The 20,194-nt window shown below is 49.0% G+C and overlaps 1 protein-coding gene across 1 annotated transcript in view; it reads right to left on the reverse strand.

Moving 5' to 3' along the window:
* The window catches only part of COL5A1 (collagen type V alpha 1 chain), a 152,324-nt gene that overhangs the window by 63,248 nt on the left and 68,882 nt on the right, over positions 1–20,194 (reverse strand). Inside the window, exons 8-15 of the mRNA XM_083876033.1 lie at positions 17,538–17,690; positions 16,925–16,981; positions 12,578–12,619; positions 12,287–12,349; positions 7,517–7,591; positions 5,016–5,108; positions 1,479–1,535; positions 504–557 (exon numbers count right to left, since the gene is read on the reverse strand). Coding sequence (XP_083732159.1) covers positions 504–557; positions 1,479–1,535; positions 5,016–5,108; positions 7,517–7,591; positions 12,287–12,349; positions 12,578–12,619; positions 16,925–16,981; positions 17,538–17,690 — 594 coding nt within the window. The remainder of the gene's footprint in view (positions 1–503; positions 558–1,478; positions 1,536–5,015; positions 5,109–7,516; positions 7,592–12,286; positions 12,350–12,577; positions 12,620–16,924; positions 16,982–17,537; positions 17,691–20,194) is intronic.

A 20,194-nucleotide genomic window follows, 5' to 3' on the forward strand; every position in this document is an offset into this window, starting at 1 on the left:
TGGGGCTCCCAGGGCTCCAAAATGAATCCCTGGAGCAGAGCCTGTGGGTCCAAACACACAGGGCAGGGTCAGGGCTGAGCATCTCCAGACAGGAATGGTGGGCGTTTATCCATGAGGAAGATTTTGCAAGCACGTGGTGGAGATGGGTCCCATAAATCACTTCCCCTGCCACCAGAAAATTGGAACTTTCCCTTAATGTAGGATTTATGGCTTGGAAGAACAATATCCTGAGCATTAGTGAATTCTCCACACTCCAAATTATCTTTTATGTCCAGGACTCCTTCAGGGGGTTGTTTTTCCAAGAAGGGACATGCAGAGTTTTGCTGGTTTCAAACCATGCCCAGAGCCTGCATTTGGACACCTGAGGGACATTTCCACGTCAAACGTGTGTTCCCACAGCTCCCTGTTCCAGCTGGCACGGGGTGACTGAATCCCTGCTTCCCACCAGCCTCTCAGGCTGCCCCGCCCTTCCCTTCTCCAGCTGCCCCCAGTTCCACACTCACCTGAGGTCCCATTTCTCCAGCTTCTCCCTTCAGTCCTCCACTGCCCGGGGGTCCCTTTGGACAGAGAAGAGGATTTATTATGTTTTTCCTCAAGGGAGGCAGAGGGAAGGTTGATACCACGTTAAGGAAAAGCCATTCATGGATCCAGAGCCCACAGGAAGCTGGGTTGGCTCCACCCTCTCCAGCTCCATCCTCACCAATTCCATCATTCCCCAGCTCCATCCACACCAATTCCAGCACTCCCAAGTTCCATCCTCACCATCTCCATCAATCCCAGTTCCATCCCCTCCAGTTTCAGCTCCCCAGTTCCATTCCCCCCAGTTCCATCCCCACCAGCTCTATCACCTCTAATTCCATCCCTACCAGTTCCAACCAGTTCCACCACTCCCAATTCCATCCCACCAATTCCATCCCCTCCATTTCCATCTCCCCCAGTTCCATCTCCCCAGTTCTATCCCACCAATTCCATCCCACCAATTTCAGTTCCTCTGATTCCATCCCCTCCAATTCTATCCCATCAATTCCATCTCCCGAATTCCATCCCCTCCAATTCCACCTCCTCCAATTTCATCTCCCGAATCCCCTCACCCGCAGTTCCATCTCCCCAGCTCCATCCTCCCCAGTTCCATCACTCCCCAGCTCAATCCCCTCCAATTCCAACCCTCCAGTTCCACCCCCCCTGGTTCCATCTCCTCAGTTCCTTCCCAACAATTCCATCCCCTCTAGTTCCATCTCCTCCAATTCCATCCCTTGCAATTCCATGCCCCTCAGTTCCACCTCCCCAATTCTATCCCATCAATTCCATTTCCCCCAATTCCATCCCCTCCAATTCCATCCCCCCAATTCTCTCATCCCCAGTTCCATCTCCCCAGTTCCATCACTCCCCAATTCTGTCCCCATCAATTCCATCCCCCCAATTCCCTCACCCCCAGTTCCATCTCCCCAATTCCATCCCTCCCCATTCCCAGCACTCACCATGGGGCCGGGCCGCCCCGTCAGCCCCATGGGCCCGGCAGGTCCCCTCAGTGCCAGCTGCAACAAAGGACAAACACTGGGGCTCACTGGGGGTCACTGTGGGGACACGGCCACCCCTGTGCCACCAGCCACAGCCCCCTCCACACCCCCAGCCCACAAACCCTTGGAGCAACGGCCACATCCCCAGAGAATTCCAGCTGTGGCCCACCCACAGCTGTTGGGTTCCAATGGGAAAACAACTTCTTAATTGGGTTTTCAGTGAGAAAGCCACTTCTTCGTTGAGTTTCCAATGGGAAAACTTCGTTATTGAGTTTCCAATGAGAAAACAACTTCTTAATTGGGTTTCCCATGGGGAAACAACTTCTTCATAAGGTTTTCAATAGGAAAACCACTCTCCCTTGCCCAGATTTGCTGTGGCTGCCCTTGGATCCCCAGAAGTGTCCAAGGCCAGGCTGGACAGGGCTTGGGGCAGTCTGGGATCATGGAAGGTGTCCCTGCCCATGGAAGTGCTTGGAACGATCTGGGCTTTAAGCCCCCTCCCAACCCCAACCATTCTGTTATTCTATGAAAGCCCATGGACTGTCCACAAATCTGCTGAGAGGACATAATTATTTATGACCCCACTTCAGTTCAGGAGAACTTTTTTTTTTCCTTATTGTCCTGGTGGTTCAATTTTAGAGGAATTTTCCCTGGTTTTTTTTTTTTTGTTTTGTTTCTTTTTGGTTACAACTTCACATCCTCCAAACTGAGCTCCAATTCAAACCGAACACAGGGGGCTTTTAGCTCCATAATTAAGGAGTCGTGTTAGCCATGCATCAACCCAGTAATTTCCACGGTGGGAAATGGAGCCGGGCCATGCTTTAAAAACATCCCTCAGACAATTTGTTCCCTCGTGACAATCCGACACTTCCAAAAGCGCTGTAATTATCTGTGTACTCCGGTAATTAAAAATCTACCCAGTGATTGCGCTTGGAACGGCAGAAATATTGCACAAATGCTGGGTTCTGTGGCATCTTTTTACAACACCCCATTAAAAGGGAGATGCTCTGAACCACTGCTGGCTGCAACAACACTCGGTGCCTAATGAAAGCCAAATTTTAAGGGGATAAATCAACCTAATAATGCAATTAACAGCAGCAATAACAAGAGAAACAAACCCACAAAAGGAAAAGGTTATTCTTGCTGCAGGACCCTGTTCTCCAGTCCTGTCATATCCTGTAGTTCCTCACAGAAATGACATTTATTTCCCTTTCTGCTCCGTGGTTTTCAGCCAAAATGTTGAAGTTCACAAAAGAATTGATTTTTTTTTTTTGTCCTTTCTAGAAATATTACACTTTTCATCCACAGTCTTAAAGTTACTCAGGATTTATTTGGGTTTTAATTTTTTTTCCCCCCAAACCTGAAAATTTAAATTAAAAAGGGACTTTGGATGAGGAGAGGGGGGTTCTTTCTTTTTTGGTAAATCACAATTTTCAGCAGGCAGAATGAGAAAAAAAAGAACAAAAGCAGAGAGTTGGAGCAAGCAGATGCTTCTCATGAAACGTTTGTCAGGTCAAACCCCCTATTTCCCAGGAAAATAAAATGCTGATGGAAAAATGCTGGGCAGGCTGGAAATTAAGACTGACAAAGTAACACCAGGAACATAATCCAGGATGTTATTGGCAGCACAAGGTTAATGGACAGGAAAATGCAGTGGCTGGGGGGGATCAGGACTCTGCCTGAATCTGTAAAAAAGGAGATTTATTTTTTTTTCCCTCTTTGGAAAAGGGGAGCTGGATAGAAAGCAGAAAATTCCCAGCTAAGGCAAACACCTTGTTAAAAACCCAACAGGGGCAGGTGCCACCCATGGGGGGAGATCCCAATGGATTTTATCCCACATAAGGGTGAAATAAATTGGGTTATAGAATAAATTAATATTTATTATAAATATTATAATAAATATAATAAATTATCTTACATTGGGAAATAAATTTAGTTTATTTTAGCCCCAAAAAATTCAGTGTTAAAGCCTGAGTGACAAAGCAGCTCCATCCACACATCCCAGCTGCAGCCAGGGGTGGGCTCTGGACCTGTCCCCAGATAAAACAGCCCCAAAGCTGTGTCCCTTTGGGAACTGCCACCCTAAAAACTTTTCTCCTTCATGGCAAGGGTGTGTTTGCAGCAGAATTTGCTCTCTTTGGGGTGAGATGGGAGCAAACAGAGCAGTTTGGGAATTGTGGGGCTCCCCCAGCTCCTCCTGCAGCTCTGGTTTACAATGTCAGCGCTCAGGAAAGCTCCCACGAGCACCCAGGGATGAGCAATTTCAGAGCTGCACCGGCTGAAAATGAAGTTTTATTTTGAACAGATGAGTGCAAAGCCTTTTCCACTGAGGTGTCCATCCAGGCAGGGAACAGGAGCTGCACTGGGAATGTGCCAATCTTGTTCCACCAGCGAGCCAGGGATGATTTGGACATCAATCAGTGAGGTCGTCCGAGGAAAGAAATGTTCCAGAGATAGTCAAATGTATTCCCAAATAAATATATTAAATTACAAATCTGCCTGCTGAGGTTCTGGGAGCTGGGAACAGCTGCCATCTGTGACATAGGTTTCATTATTTGGATTTACTGGGGGGAAAATCATACAAAAATGAGAAAATGCTTTGAGCACAGCCTCCAGCTGTTCATAGGGACCCTCAAAATACAAATATACAGAAGACAATGCGGCCACTGCCAGAGGTGTGCAGGAAATTAAAACCAGCTTTCCATCAGCTGGAGCCTTGCTGGTGGTTAATAAAAACCCAAATCATGCAGGTGCAACCCCACGGCAGGTGAGAGGTTCCACCACCAGCACTGGGGATGAGCGTGCAGGGATGTGAGAGGTTTATCCTGCTTTTGCAGGCACCTGGTGAGGGCCACCCTGTTGGAATTCTGATCACTGAGAATTCCAGGCTTGCTGTGCTCACAGGCACTGACCGCCAGGCAAACACTGCATTGACCTGAGCCCGTGGAAAAGGCTCCCAAAATTGAGTGACAGCACTGGGATTGTGGGTGTGGGGTTTGAATAGAAGTGTGTGATGTCACAGGGTGGAAAACTTAGAGTTTAAGGGTTTAGAATACAGTAATATAGATATAAAACAAGATGGAGGATTTAGGGCACAGGCCAGTCCTTCTTTTTAACCTTCTTCTTCTTCCTGGGTCTGGGTGGTGTTTTGTAATTGGGTAGGAAAGTCCTCATTGTGGGCCAGGGGTGGTTGGTTATTGGGTTAAAAGTAAAAATAATTTAGGTGTAATTTCTTAATTAGACAATTTATCCTTAAAAGGCCTTGCAGAGAGAGAAATAAAAGCCATTTTTACTTTGTTAGCTCAAAGTGCTGTAGAACTCACAGCTTGTGAGACTGTACCATAGATAAGAACTAATAAACATCTGAGTCCGAACACAAAATAAGACCTTAATCCTGACTCGGGCAGAAAAGAAAATAAAAAAGCAACATTTAATTGTACCCTGTGTGAGGCCCACGACCTTCCCCCCCCCAGGCAATGCCCTCCTGGCCCCACTCACCCTGGCCTGCTGCAGGATGGCCTGGGCTTGTGCCTCCTGGGCCGACACCATGGGTCCCTTGGAGCCAGCGTCGCCTCCGCCGCTGAAACGGAACTGGGGGGAGAAAAGTGGACAAGGCTGGTCACGCTCCTGGCCCCACACCCAGGTGGAAGGACTCATAAAATCAAGCCTGCTCTGTTAATAGCTGGCCTGCCATTTCTTCTAAGTGTTATTAAGCAGTTTGCAAGTTCCCGTGTGAAAACAATCTTGGTATGAAAGGTTGGTTAACACAACAACCTGTTCTTGGGTTGAAAAATGAGTGTCATCTTAACAATAAATAAATAAATAATCATGTGAATAAACAGTAAGATCAGTTCTGTGAGAAACCATAAAGGAAAAATGTGAATGACCTGAACTTTGGCAGGCACACACAAATCACCTCCTGACCAATAAATGAAGTGGTAAAAAAACCTACCAGCCAGTGGGTGCCTCACGCGAGGTGTGTGAAAACTGTATACAATAAGTGATGAGGATAAAGAATTGGCTTTTGCTGCTGCATGAAGACAACAGAGTCTCAGCTGATTTATTTCAACACCCCCTCATCAGGCTGAGCCTGAACAGCTCCGTTCAGCACCACTGCCCCAAACCATCCCAGTGCTCCCAGCCCTCCCCATTAACCCCAGTGCCCTCGGGTCACCCAGCTCAGGCCACCAAGGGAGCGCTGCCCGGGCACTGCCAGCTCGGGGTGGCACAATGAGGGGGATTGTGGCCTCGGGGACCTCACACACCACATTCAGCACCAGCACGGGCTCCCTCAGGGCTGGCATTCCCTGCTCTCCTCTCCCAGGGCTGGCATTCCCTGTTTTCCCAGGCTGGAATTTCCAGCTCTCCTAGGGCTGGCATTCCCTGCTCTCCTCTCCCAGGGCTGGCATTCCCTATTCTTCCAGGGCTGGCACCTGCTGCTCTCCCAGCCTGGCATTCCCTGTTTTCCCAGAGCTGGCATTCCCTATTTTCCTAGGCTGGAATTCCCAGATTTCCCAGCCTGGCATTCCTTGTTTTCCCAGGGCTGACATTCCCTGTTTTCCTAGGCTGGCATTCCCTGTTCTCCCAGGGCTGGCATTCCCTGTTTTCCTAGGCTGGCATTCCCTGTTCTCTCAGGGCTGACATTCCCTGTTTTCCTAGGCTGGCATTCCCTGTTCTCTCAGGGCTGACATTCCCTGTTTTCCTAGGCTGGCATTCCCTGTTCTCTCAGGGCTGACATTCCCTGTTTTCCTAGGCTGGCATTCCCTGCTGTCCAGGAGGAGATGACGGGGTTGCCTCAGGTTATTTGTGCAGCTCTGGACAAAGCTGAGCTGCTGGAGAGTGGCAGTTTGTCCCAACACCACAGTTTGGGCTGCTGTTCAAGGCAGGAGCCTTCAGCACTTGAAAATCCCCAAAATATGAATGTTTTATTCCCCTAAATTTGAAATAAAAGGAGTTTAATACTTCTCTCCACCCTCCAAAGCCCCACTTCCCTTGGCCTGCTCCTGCCTTGGCTGGGAGGTTTTGCAAGAGGGACACTCCTGGTGCAGAAACTCCCCGGACAGCTCTGTCACCTCTGCTCCACCCCAGCTGGCTTTAGGTGTGTCACCACACCAGCCTGGCAGGGAAATGTGAAGAAATTCAGTTTCCAGGCCCATAGTTGGCTCCTGGAGGGGCCAACAACCATGGTCAAAGCTCCAGGTGGAGCTCCTGGGCCAGACTCTCACCAGGAACATCCCCAGCCTCACCCTCTGCAGCCTGGACAATGTGCTGAGGGTTTTTTATTTTTCCCTAAAAACTCCTCCCCTCTGGTATCCAAGTGCTTATTTCCAGCAGCTGGTTGCCTCACATCAAAAAAACATGTTCCTTTAGTGTCCCAGGACCAACGAGGCTGATTTGGGACTTTCTGGCTTTGTGGAGGAAGAGGAGGAGAACAACACAAAATAACCACTGGTCCTTAAAAGAGGTGGATGAGTTCAGGTGATTGAAATGTTGGCACTTTGAAGAGCTGTTAGAGGTTCCTGAGTGTAGGACAGAGGGTTCTGCCTGGACATTTGGCTCTTGGAGGTGTCTTCAGTTTTTTCTTCATGGTTTTATCTCCCTCTGTCCAGTCAGAGACACTGCAGCTTATTCAGAATTCAAGAAATGTTTGGACATTTCTCTCAGGCACAGGGAGGGATTTCTGGGCTTGTCCTGTGCAGTGCCAGGAGATGGACTCAATAATCCCTGGGGGTCCCTTCCACCTCGGCATATTCCATGTTTTTTATCATTATCCATCACTTGTGGAAATTTTAACCTGCCCTGGCTTTTGACTGAGCTCCAGTGCTTTGCAAAAAGTCAATTTACAATAGGAACCATCCAGATCCATCTTTTATCTCAAGGAAAACGTGTCCTTGGGATAAAGGAGATGGGAGATTTCAGTGCAAGAAGGGGCATTAAACAGCAGCAAAACCAAGAAATCTGCCCCATTTTGATCCTTTTTCAGTTCTGTTTGTACTCACAGGCAACATCAGCATTGTCCCTGGTGGTCCTGGCAGTCCATCAGCTCCGGGGAGCCCTGGGCGTCCAGGTGGGCCCTGAAAGAAGAAGAAATTCAAATAAACTTCTAAAATATTCTTTTGGTTCTGTCCATGCATTAACAGCTGTGGTTCTGTCACGACATTGTCACGACAGGGATTGAGCTTGTGGGGCATCTCAATTTTTCTTAAATCTTAATTCCCTCCTCTTCCATCCTGTTTGCAGGGTTTGCCTTGTGCAGGTTTGGGGTGAGCAATGCAAGTCCTTACAATGCTCCAAGTGAATGGAATCAATGTTTAGATGGATCTGTTAAAACCTATTAAAAAAAACCCAAAATAGATGAAATTCCTAATTCAGGGTCAAGGAGAGATAAATGGAGGAAGATAAATTAATTCCTGCACAGATTTAATCAGTTGGGTAATTTCATTTTTCTTTCTTCTATTAATATTTTTTTTTGCTTTATTTTATTTTTTTATTTATTTTATTTTAAATTAATTTTATTTTTATTTTATTTTAGCTTTGAGGTTCCTTCCACCTCCAAGTGGAGCGATCCTGTCAGGAGCTGTAAATCAGCCCAAATCCATGAATATCCACAGAGCTGTGCTGACTAAGGCCAGTGCAGGATCTTTGATTGGCACTAAAGCAGTGAAAGATCTGCTGATGAAGCCATAAAAAATCAAATATGGCCAATTTTCCCTCTGCCAAAAAAAAAAAAAAATTAAAATAAATAAATAAATAAATAAAGGAAAAAAATAGAAAAAAGTTGAGGTTGGTTAACTCGGATTTCCTCCTCATTCCCGTATGCAAATGAGGGTGACATCAATGTCCGTGGCTAATTGGGCTTTTCACAGCAGTTTAAGGCAACAGGGACTTGACCACATCCCAGAAGGCCAAGAAAAGCCTCCAGTGCTCGTTTTGTGGCCAACAGCTCAGGGTTGAGGACTTGGCCACTCCTTGAGTTAGGAAATACCAATAATAAATCAATTTATAGAGAACTGGCTCCCTTGGAAGGGCTAATAATGAACATTTTTGTAGTTTTCACTCTCCTCGATCTGCCTGCAGCCTGTTCAGAGCCCAGGAAAAAAATGTAAATGCAAAATTCTGCCACAAATCTCTCAGACACAGAGACACCAAAAAGCCAGGAATTCATGAGGTCACTCTGCAAGGGAGAAGGGAAAGACAAATAGGTAACAAAGTGCCTGAAAATTAGAATATTTTAATAAAACAACCCAACAGGCCCAGCAAACCGAAAGATTTGGTGCATTGTCCAGCAAGATCTTCCCACCCCACACCTCTCTGCTCCCTCTTCTTCCATGTCCAGCTTCACCATTCCCTCATTCCCTCCCCTTAAAAACAAACCCAAACCATTCCCACCAGAGTTTCCAGCACTCAACCAGAGCCCAGCCCTGGTGGGGTGAGAGCTGTCCCTGTCCCCAGCCTGGCCAGGGCTGTGATGTCCCCAGCTGGGCTGTCCCTGTCCCCAGCCTGGCCAGGGCTGTGTGTCCCCAGCTGGGCTGTCCCTGTCCCCAGCCTGGCCAGGGCTGTGCTGTCCCCAGCTGGGCTCTCCCTGTCCCCAGCCCCACAAGGAAAGGGCTGTGTGTCCCCAGCTGGGCTGTCCCTGTCCCCAGCCCCACAAGGACAGGGCAGAGCCCAGCCCTGTGACCAGCCTGGAATATCAGCTCTGCCGCTAGGGATGGATCAGCAGGAAAACTCCGGGAAAAATCCCAGCAGTGCCCAGGGAGGGCTGCAGAACTCCAGCACATCCATTTTCCCAGGCACACCGTGCTCAGCCTGGCCCAACCCAGAGTCCTCGACCCCACTGAGATCCCATCCCATCCCAGCCCATCCCATCCCATCCCAGCCCAGCCCAGCCCAGTCCCATCCATTGGAGCAGAAACGCCACAGATAATTTAGGCCAGGCTTGTTTTATATGATAAACTTTCTTTTCTCTCCCTCTCCTCCTTTAACTCCAGCCCTGTCTCTGATGGAGCAAAGCTGTTTATCTCTGCTGACAAATGTTGATGCAGTGCTTTTATCCATAAATGCCTCTTTTTGTTTCAGGCTGGGTGTGGGAGGTCTTTTCCTGGTGGAATGGATCAGCAGAGGGTGGTGGTGGGGGGGGGGAAAGGAGGAAAAATCAAACCCATAAAGCACTTTGGAAATTTAAATTCATGAATGCCTGGAAGAAATGCAGCCTGCCAGGGCCTGGGTGTGTAAATCTGTGTGCCTCTCGTTATGGAAATGGGGATTTGCTGATATACAGCAGCCGGGGATGGAGACTTCAGCTCCAGTTTGGTGCAGTGCTCCGAAATGCCGGGCTGGGAGCAAACCCCGGGGGGATATTGCCATGGAAGGGTTAAACTGAGACCTGGGGGTGTTTGTGTGGGGTCCGAGAGCAGGACCAGCAGCCCACGGTGCTCAGCCTGAAAATTCACCGAGTGTCTCTCTCTCCCTGGTTATTCTGCAGCCCTGGACAGAAAATTACATCATAGAGGATGTTTCTGGGAGATTTGGGGCTCTCCTGGTTCAGGCAGCACTTGGGAAAAGCAGCACCCTGGAAGTACTCAGGAGCCAAACGAGGATTTTTAGGGATCTTTTTGAAGTGCTGAGGTGCAAAACCATCCCCAGGGCAGTGATTCCTTTGGGATTCAGTGTCTGGATGGTTTTAGAAGGTGGAGATATTTTGTGATGAGCCTTCCCCAAGGTGTGCAGACCCCCCAGAGCCCCGAATTCCCAGACAAGCACCGGGCTGGGGGAGGGGGCTGCCGTTTGCTCTGATGCTGCAGCTCACCCCCTTCAAAACAACACATTTTCCCACTTCCTTCCTCCCAGTCTGGAGCCCCCATGGAACAGCTCTGTGCTCTCCTCAGTGCCATATTTCCTTCTTCCCACTGCTCCAGGAAAGCTGCCTAAAGTCATCCCAAAGCATCCTGAGCCCCCTGGAACCTCCCACACCCAGGCTGCTCCTCAGCTCTGCTGCTGACACAAACTCCTCTGTGCCTCCTCAAATCCCTGGTGGAGTGAGATGCTTTAAATAAATAAATAAAGCTCTTTTTTACCCTTTTATTTTTTTTTTTAATATAATGAATAAAGCAGAGCTAAATGAGAGTTGGCCAATATTAACAGGGCTGACTGTTGTTGGGCTATTAATTCATTGTACCTGCCTGGGAGCAGATAAAAATATCTCTTTATCAGATTTAGCAGGCAGAGGGAACGTTCCTCACCGCACACAGGGGGAAGAAGGGTCATGTAAATTCATGAGCTGCACTCTCAGGGTTAATAATAAACAAATTAGAAGAGGAGCTGCTCTAATTGAAAGGGAAGGTTTTAATACAGTTGCAGCTGGTGGCTCTGGCGAGTTCATCACTTATCTGTGCACACTGTGCTGTGTTACAGCCCGGGCTGGACACTGGCGGGAGCAGGACGTGCAGCCTGTGCTAGAATTCAAATTATCCCTTTTCACTGGAGGGCGTGGAGCAGCAGCAGCAGCGGGGACAGAGTGTCTGCTGCTGCTGCTTGGCTCTGCAGGGCTGCTCCAGAGGAGCTGGGCCAGCAAATATCTGCATCTGCCTGGACAAATGACAGAGAGACAGAGCCCTGTGTCCCCAGGGCCAGCAAGTATCTGCATCTGCCTGGACAAATGACAGGGAGAGAGAGAAAGAGAGAGAAAGATGGTCCCCAGGGCCAGCATCAGCCCCCCGGGAATGCAGGAGGAGAAGGGAGAGCTGGGATGGAGACAGGCAAGAAAGGGATGGAAATGGAAATCCTGAGAACCCTGGAAACCCTCAGAAGCCAAGTGAGGATTTTTAGGGCTCACCCTGGACCAGTGTGAGATGCAAACCCTGGAAACCCTCACAAGCCAAGTGAAGATTTTTAAGGCTCACCCTGGACCGGTGTGAAATTCAAGCCCTGGAAACCCTCAGAAGTCAAATGAGGATTTTTAGGGCTCGCCTTTGCGGTGTGAGATGCAAACCCGGCCCAGCTCACCCACTCTCAGTGAACTGTGCCCCGAGGCTGCAGAGCTGCAGTGCTGGGGCAGGAGAGTGGTGCCACAAGGGTTAAGCAGGCCTGGGAGCCGTGTCCCCTCGGCTGAGCCGGGATTGATTTCCCAGCTGGCAGCGATGGATGGATCGATGGATGGAGCACGGGCGGGGCCCTGGTCCCCAGCGTGTCACAGGCACCAGAAACGTCATTAGTGCTCCGGCAGGAAATGCAGCAGGCTGCAAACCAGGGGAGCGATGACCCACCTGGCAAAGGGTGAACAGCTCCTCTCCCTCTGGGAGCAGCCTGGGACACGGAAAGGCCACAGGGACAGACCTGGCATGTCCCCAGGACAATCCTGGACCAAAGCAAGGCCAAATCCTCTGCCAGGACTCAGAGGAGCAGCTGGAATGAGGGTGCAGAATCCCAGCTGAGCTCCCCTCCCCTGTGCTGGGGACTCCTGGTGTGTTTGCCCCTCCTGTTTTCCAAACAGCCAAAGAAGGGCAGAGGCAGAGAGCAGGGGCTTTGCAGCCTGAATATTGGTTTGAACTTGGAAAATGGCTCCATACATGCCTTTCCCAACCTTTTTTGTTCCCCTGGATGCAAAGCTGTGCCCTGTCTCCCACCATGAACTCCTTTGGGAATTGCTCCCACAGGGTGAACAGGATTTTAACAGGATTTTTTTATGGCTCCAGGGAGACCCCACAGCCCCACTCTGCCCACCCAAACCCACCCAAAACTCCAGCAGAGAGGAGAAAACCAGGGCCACTCACCCTCTCCCCTGGGTCACCCATTAAGCCCACGGGTCCAGTTGGTCCTGGAGGTCCTGGAAGGCCCTGGCAGAGAAAAAAGGAAAGAAAAAAACCAAACCCTTAAGCCACGAAAATGTGTTATTATTTGTAGCAGATTTCTATGAGTGGCAGGAAAAGGTTCTGAGTTCTCTGTTTATTTTTTGCACCAGAAAATCCACCCCAAAGCTCCCTGTGTGCACGTGCGTGGCAGATGGGAGCAACAGAGCCCAGGGACAGCATCCCCAACCAGAGCAAGGGGAAAATGCCACTTACTGCTGGGCCTTCGGGACCAGGGGGGCCTTCCACCAGCATGCCCTGGGCAAGAGGAAGGAAAAAAAAAAAAGTGGTTAGACACATCCTCAAAGTCATTCTGACCTCAGGGAAAAGCCCAGTGCTTGATCTGTGGTTAAATATTTCAGTTCTTGGTGCTGCATGGAGACATCCCAGAGCTGGAGGGTTTCCACTCCCTCTGGGTGATTTCTCCCAGAGGTGCAGAGGACCATGGAAAAGGCAAATAATGTGTATTTAAATCCCAGAGAACAGCATCAGCCCCAGCACAGCATCACCTTCCCCACCACAACCTTCCCCCTTTGCTCAAATCCAGGGAATAAAACCAATCCTGGGCTGTTCCTGGCCCTAAAGAGCTTAACAAGAAGTTAGCAACCAAACTGCAAGGTGGTTTTCAAATGTTTTTTTTCCAGCAGACTGCACACTGTGATTTCCTCTGTGAACGTAGGAAATCACTGTGTGGGAAAAAATCCTGGGATATTGGTGCTCCAGCCTCTTCAATCTGAATATTTTGTCATCACTTTAGATCAGATCTATCATGCACTCAGGAAAATTAAAGTTTTGAGGTTTTTTTCCTACTTATGAGTATGTGAGAGGAAGGAAAGAAACCCCCCAATCCACCTGAAAATGCTTTCCACAAGGGATCGGGATAATGTTTTTGGGAAGAGCTCTGTCCCTCTTATCTCTGGATCAGAGATAAAGCAGAGCCCAGGCTGAGTCAGCAATTCCCAGCTCACCTGTGGCAGTTTTCCCTGAGGGATGAAATCCTGTGAAAATCTGTGGATGAGCAGTTGGCTCCTGAGGGAGAAGCCGCGCAGGGGCTGCTTTGGGGTCACCCTAAACTGTTCTCAGGCTCTGCTGCCAAAAAGCCTCAGCTGACCCCAGTCCAACCGAGCTGAACGAATCTGAAATGTCTGCAGGAAAATCCAGGCATTCCTGCCCCAAAAAACCACACTCCCTAAGCCCAAAGCAGCAAAAAAAAAAAAAAAATAACCCAAAGCAGCCTGCCATGACCCAGCCCTGCTTCCATCGGGGTTTCTGCACCAAAAAAAAGCGTGGCCAGCCCTATTTCCTGCCTTTCCTGGTGTCCACACTCATTAGCACGGCGTTTAAAATCCCAGGGAAGGTCTGGCTGCCGCTGCAGCTGGATGTGGGAGGGGGAATTTGCTGCTGCCACCACGGAGGAGCCTCGCCAGGGAGGGATTTAGGTCGTGGGCTTCACCCCAGGCCCCTTTCAGGTTCAGCCACGGAAATATTTCACTGGGTGGGAATTAGGGGTGAGTTGCACATGCCTGTCCCTGTTCCCTGCAGGGGAATCCCAGAGACCCCAGCACATGGACACCCCAAATCCATCCTTATTGAGACCCCAGCACATGGACACCCCAAAATCCATCCTTATTGAGATCCCAGCACAAGGACACAAGAAAATCCATTCTCCTTGAGCTCCCAGCATATGGACACCCCCAAATTCATCCTTGTTGAGCTCCCAGCACATGAACACCCCAAAATCCATCCTTATTGAGATCCCAGCACATGGACACCCCAAAACCCATCCTTGTTGAGGTCCCAGCATATGGACACCCAAAAATCCATGCTCCTTGAGCTCCCAGCTTGTGGACACCCTAAAATCCAATCTCCTTGAGATCCCAGCATATAGACACCCCAAAATCCATCCTTGTTGAGCTTCCAGCACATGGAGCCCCCAAAATCCATCCCAGCACATGGACACCCCAAAATCCAATCTCCTTGAGATCTCAGCACATGGACACCCCCAAATCCATCCGGTTTTGGGCACATCCTGCTGTGACAGGTTCTCAAGCAGGGATTAATCAGAGTGCAGAGGAGCCCAGCCCACCCAGGAGGTTTTTGGGGTGCTGCTGTGAGCACACAGAGCACCAAGGCTCTGCCTCCCCAGGGGGAAGGGTCAGGGATAATTGGCCCGTTTGGGATGCAAATATCCTTGGCATCTTCCCATATTTATCTGCTGGTTTATGTCGGGCTCTGGCCTTGGGGACATCTGGAGATTGTCCTTGGCAGGAAACCTCCCATGTCCAGGGATGTTCATCAATGGGAGCGATGGAAACATAGGAGAGCTTTAGGGAACAGCACCAGTGGGGTGATCCCATTGAGGGGGGAAATCCCAAAGTGGATTCGGGATTGTCCCAGGGGAAAGCAGGGGAAGGCCTCTGCTTCAGACACCCCCCACGAGTGAAGCCAACACCCCAAAACCAGCCCCAAATCCTGTTGTAATTCAGAGGTGCTGAGCAAACTCTCCCTTAAAGCTGAGCACCAAGGTCCTCCCAAAACCAGAGAGGAGGCGCCAGCAGCCTGATGACCCCCCAGCTGGGACATTTGGAATCCCCACATCCCTCCTCTCCATCCCTGCATCCCCCCTCTCCATCCCTGCATCCCTCCTCTCCATCCCTCATCCCTCCTCTCCATCCCTGCATCCCTCCTCTCCATCCCTCATCCCTCCTCTCCATCCCTCATCCCTCCTCTCCATCCCTCATCCCTCCTCTCCATCCCTCCTGCCCCTGCCCTGCCCCGCTGCCTCCAGCAAGTGTCAGCACCGAGCAAGGATTGAGGGACAGCTGGGTTTGAAAGGGAAAGGAGTGAAACCCCAGCAGAATCCAACTTTGTGCTCAGATTTATTTCCCTTCTCCTGCAGTTCCCATCAAAAACTTTTAAAAAAAAGAGCTAAAGAGCAAAGCAAATCCGAATTTCCCTGCTCAAGAGGAGCTGCACGGAGAGGGACAAGGCAGCATTTGGTCTTGTTTACTTTCTGGCAAAAGCCATCCATGCTCCAGTGTTTTGAAATAGCAAAGGCGGCCAAATTCTTTCTGGATGATTAAACTTAACTATTTTGTTCGCTTTGTAGCTTTTCAGGCTGGGTTTCTGCCATCATCTTTGGCCGCCCCCCTTCCCTTCCCTTCCCACCCCTCTGATAAGGAAATCGCTGGCTCCTCCTTTTGTTTGCAGAGTGAGAGACCCAGAGAGGAAGAGAAGGAAGGAAAGGTCAGAGATGTTTTCAGAAGGGACTTAATTGTGAGTTTTGCAGCCAGGCTACAGCACCCCGACTTCTGCCTGGATCCCCTCCCCACCACCTGCAGGGATTTCACGTGGAAGAGGAAAAGGATGAAAAATTAAAGGGAAAAAAAATATTATCTCAAAGTGATGGGAAGTGCTGCAGCAGCGCTGGGTGCTGGGCTGGCCCTCGGCCAAGGAAAATGAGGTTAATTGAGCTGCGGGTGTGCAGAGAGCTCAGCCCTCGGGGACTGGGCTGGGGAAAAGGTGGGTGCCCAAGGAGCTGATCCCCAGTTCCAGGATGGAAAAAAAAAAAAAAAAAAAAAAAAAGGAATTAAGCAAGAGCATCTTCTTGCTCTGTTCACAAGAGCCCCGGAGCCAGCCCCACCTCGGGGTGTTGGGTTGGGCACCCACAGCTTTTGCAGGGTGCAGGGACAGCTTGGAATTGTCCTTTAGGAGGAAAATCAACCTCAAAATTAGGTCAGAAATATAAAAGGAAGAGGGTTCCACCCCAGGGAGGACACGAAGGAAAAGCTTGTGGGACTGTGGAGCTGGTACAGGAGCAAACCTCTCCACAGCTGTGTGCAGGGATTTATTTTATTTCCCTTTTATTCCCACTGGGATGAACCAATTAAAGGCTGGGAGTTCAGAGCAGGATAGGACCTGGATGCTCCAAACTCCTGAGGGATGAGACCTGCCCCCTTCCTAACACGTCATTCTTAGGTTTTATTTTGCTAAATGAGAGATTTCATGGGAATTCTTGCACTTCCTTCACGATTTAGGTCGCTCCTTGAAGCCTTTTTAAAAAATAAATTATATCATTACAGTGGTTTAGATTAAATGAACCAGGGAATTCTTTCATGGGGAATTTTCCTCCCAGCTGTCCCACTGAGAACAAATTCTCTGCACCTTTTTTTGGAATAAAACCAAAAAAACCAACAAAACTTCAAACTCAGATGCGCCTTACTGATTCAATAATGGCAGGATCCCCCTTCCACCTCTTCCATGGGGGGAAAAAACAAAACCCCAACAAAACCCCAAACTCAGGTGCTCCTTAGTGGTTCAGTAATGGCAGAATCCTCTTTCTGCCCCTTTCCAGGGGGAAAAAACCCCACAAAACCCAAACTCAGGTGCTCCTTATTGGTTCCATAATGGCAGGATCTCCCTTCTGCCCCTTCTGTGAGGGACAAAACCCAACAAAACTCCCAACTCAGGTGCTCCTTACTGGCTCAATAATGGCAGGATGCCCTTTTTGCCCTTTCCAGGAGGAAAAAACCCAACAAAACCCCAAACTCATGTTCTCCTTACCGGCTCAATAATGGCAGGTTCCCCTTTCTGCCCCTTCTCACCCCGGGGGCCACCGATCTGTGGGACACAGGGAAACACAAAGCCAGACAGTCAGAGAGGACATTGCCACCATCATCATCGCCATCACCATCACCATCATCACAACCATCATCACCATCATCATCGTCATCACCACCATCATCATCACTATCATCATCACGATCATCATCATCACAACCATCATCACCACCATCATCATCATCACCACCATCATCATCATCATCACCATCATCATGACGACCATCATCATCACCATCATCATCATCATGACCATCACCATCATCACCACCACCAATCCCAGCAGGAACTGGAGATCCTGGCACAACCCTGCTGAGTTTCCAGTGCAGCTCCTCCTTGTTTAAACACAAGGTGCAGGTGGGTGAATCCTTGGTGGTTTTTTTTGTTGTTGTTGTTGGTTTTTTGTTTGTTTTTGTTTGTTTGTTTGTTTGTTTGTTTTCTTTAGTTTTGTTTTTTTTTTGTTTTGTTTTGTTTTTTCACTAATTCTGCTCTAAATCATAAAAGGACCAATGTTTTGAAGCAGAATTTCCCCTGGCTGGAGCAGAAGGCCTCTCACCCCCTCGTAGATGGTGTCCTGGTTGGCGGGCATGCCCGGCCCGATGTCGGGAGAGGCCGTCCTGTCGTAATAATTGTCGTAATAATTCCCGTCGTACTCCTTGATGGTTTCCTCATTGAAATCTTTGTCCAGGTCGTCCCCTCCTTGAGCAGCCTGGAGAGGGAAGAGCAGCAATGGGTCAGGCTGGAGTTCTCTCCTAGCTGGAATATTAACGTGTTGTTATGTTATGTTTTTTTAATAAAAAATACCCTGATTTATTAAGGGTATGAGGGGTTTTAATAAATCACTGTTTTTCTGCAAGATGAGGATGATTTATAATAGTAGTGACAGGGAGAAAAAATCTGGGGAAAAGTTAAATTCTGGAGTTTTTAAGTCTGTAACAGCAGGAAGACAGATGGGAGAAGCTTCATGTCAAACATACACCCTGGCTTTCCCTGGGATTTCTTCACTGATCCCCAGTAAAACACTGCGAGTGGAAAAGCTGGAGTGAGGAAAACAAAACACGAGCACAAAGCTGGTGTCAGGAGGATCCTGCAGACTCCAAATGCCTGAAGAAAGAAGTAATGGAAGTTTCAAGCTCCAAATCCTCCTCATCTCTCACGGCCTCGGTGTTGGAGGCTCTGGATTATCAAGCCCAAGGAGCCCCACATCCCTTCCCAGATTTCAGATGCACCAAACCCACAATGTGTCTCTGTGGGTGTCCAATTACAGCAGGAAATGTGGAAAAACCCGGGTTCACTTGTGTGAAAACCTCCTGTTTGTTTAGTCTGGGATCCCATCTGCGCCCGGGCTCATCCAAGGAGCAGAAATTTCGTTACAAATGTGATGCCTCAATCTCTGGATCCTCCCTGAACCCTTTCAGGTGCCACGGAGCACAGCAAGGCCATGCAGACAAGGCTCAGAATTTCCTTGCTGCTCTCCATGTCCCAGCAGCCTGGCAGGCACAGGCCCTTGGCACCCCTCGCTCTGAGCAGCCCTGCAAAGAACAACGTGTGCTGACCAAATTTATTTGGTGTCTTTCCTATCCAGGTGAAGACCAAAATTGTCCAGAGACTGGATTATTTCCAGTGTTTCCTGGAGAAACAGCTCCTCACTACTACGAATCCAGTCTCACTTTGGTGCCATCACAACTTCCAGGCTTCTTTCTGTGCCAAAACTGCTCAGAACTCATAAAGAGGAACATCTGGGTCTAAATTCAGGAGGTTTTAAACTAAGACTAAGCCAAGAACTAAGGCCATCACCACCCCACCTTCTTTTCCCTCTGCAAACACCAACTGGCCTTTGCAGAATTTACACTTTGGCAATTATCCAATTAGGAGACTTTGAAAAGTCAGGATTATTTTTCCTTTGGGCTGGTTCAAATTAATCTGTTGCTATCACACCCTCCTCCCCTTTTATCCTGGCTGAAATACTTCCCCTGGTTTTGCACTTTGAAACCTTAAAACCCTAATCTAAAAACATCTCATCTGGCTCTGAGAGTTTGGGGATAACAGCAAACTGCATGAGATGAATATCAAAAAACTTCAGGTTTGGTATTTTAATTGAGGTCCTCAGGTCTATTTGCATGGACAGATGATATTTGGAGTAAGTGGGCAGTTGCCTGCCTGAACTTTCCTCCTCTATTTCCTTTCCTTTAACAACTGAAGTGGCCCTTGAAGCCTCCTCCTTCCTCTTCCACTTTTTTTATTGAAGGCCCCTCTATCCAGTCTTTAATTCCTCTCTCTCAGAAAGTCCAAGCTTGGCCAAACATTTCTGGCTCTTGGTCAGGAAATGGAAAACTTTCCCATCCATGGGTTCTCTCAGGTTGGCTCCCTCCGTTCCTGGAGCCTTTTCCTTTTCTCCCTGTGCATCATTTTGGGCTCTCCAACCTCCTCCACGACATTTTGGCTGGCCTGGATCCACCCCTGCCCTTGGAGCAGCTGGATCTGCACCTGCCCTGCTCCAGCTGCTCAGATCTTCACTTGGACACTTTCCCTGACACATTTTCCCTCAAATTCCCAACTCCAGGGATACTGGATGATTTTTTTCTGTCTCTTTTGCCAGCCTTGAATTGTGACAGCCCCACAACAAGTAATTCTCCACTGGAGAAAGCACCCCTGAGCTCTTCCTGGGAATTAGGATGGGAACTGGAAGCATTACAGAGACAGGGAATGGTGTGGGCTGGAAGGACTCTGAAGTTCCAAACCCTCACCATGGACAGGGACATCTTCCACTACGGCAGAGAACAATTCCATGTTATCCCCCCACTGATCCCCTTGCTGCTGCTGCTGGATAATGAAGGATTTGCCCATTTAATGTCATTTATTTCCTTGCTCCATGATCTCCACAGCTCCACAAAAATTCATCTCAGCCTCACCAACGTTCACCTATTTCAGCATCAACACGAAAAGCAAGAACTGGGCAAGTGTTAAGCACAGGAGAGTCTCGAGGGCAGCGTTTCAGCTGGAGGATGTTGGAGTGTGGAGAGGTAAAAGTTCAATATTCCAGCAGAAAAAGCTGTGGGGTCTGGGCTGATCCCAGCTCTGAGCAGATCCATGCACAGAATAAAGGGGCTCACACCAGGTGGACGCAGCAGTTTGGGAATCAAGGCTTTGTCCCAGTGTTGAAATGTTGTTTTTTTTTAAAAAAAAAAACCAACTGAAAAACATAAAGATGCT

This window comes from Zosterops lateralis (assembly GCF_965231275.1).
Source record: "Zosterops lateralis genome assembly, chromosome: 20".
Taxonomy (NCBI): Eukaryota; Metazoa; Chordata; class Aves; order Passeriformes; family Zosteropidae; genus Zosterops; species Zosterops lateralis.